This window comes from Rhipicephalus microplus, unplaced genomic scaffold, assembly GCF_043290135.1.
Source record: "Rhipicephalus microplus isolate Deutch F79 unplaced genomic scaffold, USDA_Rmic scaffold_60, whole genome shotgun sequence".
Lineage (NCBI taxonomy): Eukaryota > Metazoa > Arthropoda > Arachnida > Ixodida > Ixodidae > Rhipicephalus > Rhipicephalus microplus.
This window is the reverse complement of record NW_027464633.1, coordinates 1,766,792-1,770,354: the sequence shown is the minus strand read 5'-3', so window position 1 is coordinate 1,770,354 and position 3,563 is coordinate 1,766,792. Positions and strand designations below refer to the sequence as shown.

Below are 3,563 nucleotides of genomic sequence, written 5' to 3'. Positions count from 1 at the left end.
AGAAAACCCAGTGTTTTGTTCGATGCTGAAATGATGTTTGTAATATGGGCGCGCCATGATAAATTAGAACAAAGGGTGACTCCTAGATATTTATACGATTCTACTAATTCGATACATGATTTAGAAATAGAATACTGAAAGCGAGAGGGATTGTGACGACGAGAGAAGGACAAGAGTTTGCATTTAGTGGGGTTGAGAGTCATTAGCCAAATATTACACCAGTTTATTATATTGTTAAGGTTGCTCTGAAGGATGTGATGGTCATGACAATTAGTAATAGTATGATAGATTACGCAATCGTCAGCGAACATGCGAATGTTACAGGAAACATGCAATGGTAAGTCATTAATATATATTAGGAATAGGAGAGGACCGAGAACAGACCCTTGTGGGACGCCTGAGGTGACTGGGAGTGGTTTAGACAGGTGGCCGTTAAGATAGACAGATTGCGAGCGGTTAGTTAGAAACTCCTCAAGCCACCTGAAGATGTTAGGATGCAAGTTTAGTTTTGAAAGTTTCAGTAACAGACGCTGGTGAGGAACCTTGTCGAAAGCTTTTGCAAAATCAAGGAATATTGAGTCGGTTTGGATATTACAGTCGAGATTAGTCTGTAGGTCATGAACGAATTGTGCTAATTGGGTTTCGCAAGAAAGGCCCTTTCGAAATCCGTGCTGTGAAGGATGAAAAAATTCGTTGGAGTCCAAAAAATTGAAGATTTGTGAGTAGATGACGTGTTCCATGATCTTACAAGGCACGCTGGTTAATGAAATGGGGCGGTAGTTCAAGGGTGAGTTTCTGTTACCTGATTTGTAGACTGGAACGACCTTGCCCGTTTTCCAATCATCCGGCATGATTCCTGAGGTGAGTGACTGTGAGAAGATAAGACATAAGTATGCTGCGCAAGTCGATTTCACATTCTTGAGGAGTTTCGAGTTGATGGAATCCATACCAGCTGATGAAGAAAGTTTTAATTTGTGGATTATAGATGAAATGCCTTCTTCGAAGAAGGTGACAGCAGGCATGAAAGTTTCTACGCTAAATGATGGCGACTGTGAGGGCATGTCAAGTTCAGTAGTGAAGACAGATGCAAATGCTTCATTGAATATTTCTGCGCAATCATGGTCAGTCACTGTCTCGTGTGAATCATTCGTTATTTTAATATCGGAAGGATGTGTGGGGTTTAGAACTTGCCAGAATTGCTTGGGGTTCCTGATTAAGAGATTAGGTAAGTCTATATGGTAAAACGAGTATTTGGCTTTACGAACAGATAGCAAATATGATTTTTCAGCTTCGATGTATTTTTGCCATGCAGTAGGCTTGCCGTTGCGTTTGGCGGTACGAAAAAGTCGTTTCTTTTTGTTTTCAAGTTTTTTTAAATGCCGAGAAAACCATGGTTTATTGCGGTTAGTTTGAAAAGTAATCTTCGGGATAAACATATCAGAGAGGTGATTTACTTTGTCCTTAAAGATCAACCAGTTGTCATGAACTGAGCGCGTGTGAAATGTAGATTCATACTGATTAAAAGAGTTACTGAGATCTTCAGATATTGCACTTTAGTTACCCTTATCATAAAGAACAATTGTTTTATTAGTCGTCTGTTTTTTGGTCGAGGTAAATGAAAATAAAGCATGTATGACCTTGTGGTCGCTGATCTCAGGAAGGTAAGTAATAGATAATAGGTTCTCGGGGCTATTGGTTAATATCAGGTCGAGAATATTTGCTGATCCTCGTGTGACACGGGTTGGTTGGGCGACTAATTGTGTAAGGTTAAAGTTGAGACATACATCGAGGAAGTTTTTCGCCTCTGCGTGACATGATAATGTAGAAGTAACTATGTTTTGCCAGTCAATATTAGGGTAGTTAAAATCACCGAACAGAAGAATGCGAGCCTTTGGGTAAGCGGAAGTAAGTTTTTGAATGGAATTGTTCAGATGACATGGAAAATTTGGATCCGTTTGCGGGGGCCTGTAGCAGACGCCAAGTAGGACAGTTACGGTGTTAGTACGACAAATTAGCCACAGGGATTCGGTATCGGAATCGACGTTAACAACGGAGCAAGATATGCCCCGATGAACTGCGATAAGTACTCCGCCCCCCCGTGAGCCATTTCGGTCATTTCGGTACACGTGGAAGTCCTGTAAGTCAGTTAATATTTCCGCATCCGTTATATCGCTGGTAAGCCACGTTTCTGTTAATACGAGTATGTTGCTTTTTCATGACGAGATAATGTTGGATATGAGTTCACGTTTTGGAAGAAGGCTACGTATGTTAGTGAATATTACGGAAAACGAGAGATCATGACATGGGGAAGCCGTTTGGCGTTTTATTGCTCTTTGTTGGCGGGGTAACCGCTATGCAATTTCCTTAACCATGTGTGATGATGCGTCAAATATATAGCGCTTCGACCCGACGTGCAGTGTTTTGAACCGCAAGGAGAACTTGTCCGAACGTGCTTTTGCAAATGCAAGTAATTGCTTGCGCGCATATTGAACGGGGCGGGAAAAGTCCTCCCCGATGCTGTAGTTAGTGTTCTTCAGTTTCCTGCCGTTTGATAAAAGTGCATCTCTGGTTTTGTATGATAAAAATTTCACAATTATGGGACGATTTCGGTTTAGTGAAGGAATACCGAGACGATGTGCGCGTTCTATGTCGTTAGGCTGCACTGTTAGTCCAAGGTTATTGTTGCAGATGTCGATTATCATTTTTTCAGATTCAGCCCACGTTTCATTCCTAGTGGGGTCAGGGATGCCGTAGAATAGAAGGTTATTCCGGCGCGACCTGTTTTCAGCGTCATCCAGGGAAGTTTCTAGCTCTTGAATTTTTTTAGTCATGTTGAGTACGTTAGTCTGTGTTTTTTCGATATCATTTCTGAAGGGAAGAAGAGTTTGGTAATGTGTTTCGAGATCGCCCATTCGTTTGTTTAAGTCTGTTATTCTTTTATCCGTTGTGCTTAGTTGAGATTTCAAACTCTGAACTTCGGCAATCAGCTGGGCCTGGCCGGCACTTAGCTTTTGTAGCTCAGTAAGAATAGCAGCGTTTCCGTTAGGGCCAGGATTAGTTTCGACGTCACCCGATAAGATCAGCAACGAGTGAATCATATGAGCACACTCAACAGCAATAGTAATACAGCAGTGGGGGCTCGGGAACTGCACCAGGAAGTAATTACTCGACTTTTTAGCGAAGAGGACATACGATTTACTAACCTGCATTGCAAAGGTAAGTGGATTAGATGGCTGCATTGTGGTGCAGTCACCGAGCCCACGAAGTGGCGTCAGCGGGTGATGTTCCTTTATACTTGATGATGCTGTGGTTGATGACGATGCGGCCTTCCATAGCACGGTGATTTCCGGTGATAGTAGTTCCTCCGACGTAATATCCGGTGGGGACGAGCAGTTGGTGGGCAGTAGGCGGCAGGAGCCTGGCTCGCTTTCGGAGCCCGGCAGCACCAACATAGATGACGCCCCCGAGGATAGGCCTATCATGTTCGACAGCTGCAGGCCGGCAAACACAAGAATGGCCGTCTGCATTGCAAAGGTAAGTGGATTAGATGGCTGCATTGTGGT

The 3,563-nt window shown here is 43.1% G+C and overlaps 1 protein-coding gene across 1 annotated transcript; it reads right to left on the bottom strand.

Moving 5' to 3' along the window:
- Positions 1-2,244: 2,244 nt before the first annotated feature.
- LOC142788469 (uncharacterized) lies at positions 2,245-3,209 on the bottom strand. Its single transcript, XM_075884959.1, has one exon. The coding sequence runs from the start codon at positions 3,207-3,209 to the stop codon at positions 2,352-2,354; it is 858 nt and encodes a 285-aa protein (XP_075741074.1). The 3' UTR covers positions 2,245-2,351.
- Positions 3,210-3,563: the final 354 nt, after the last annotated feature.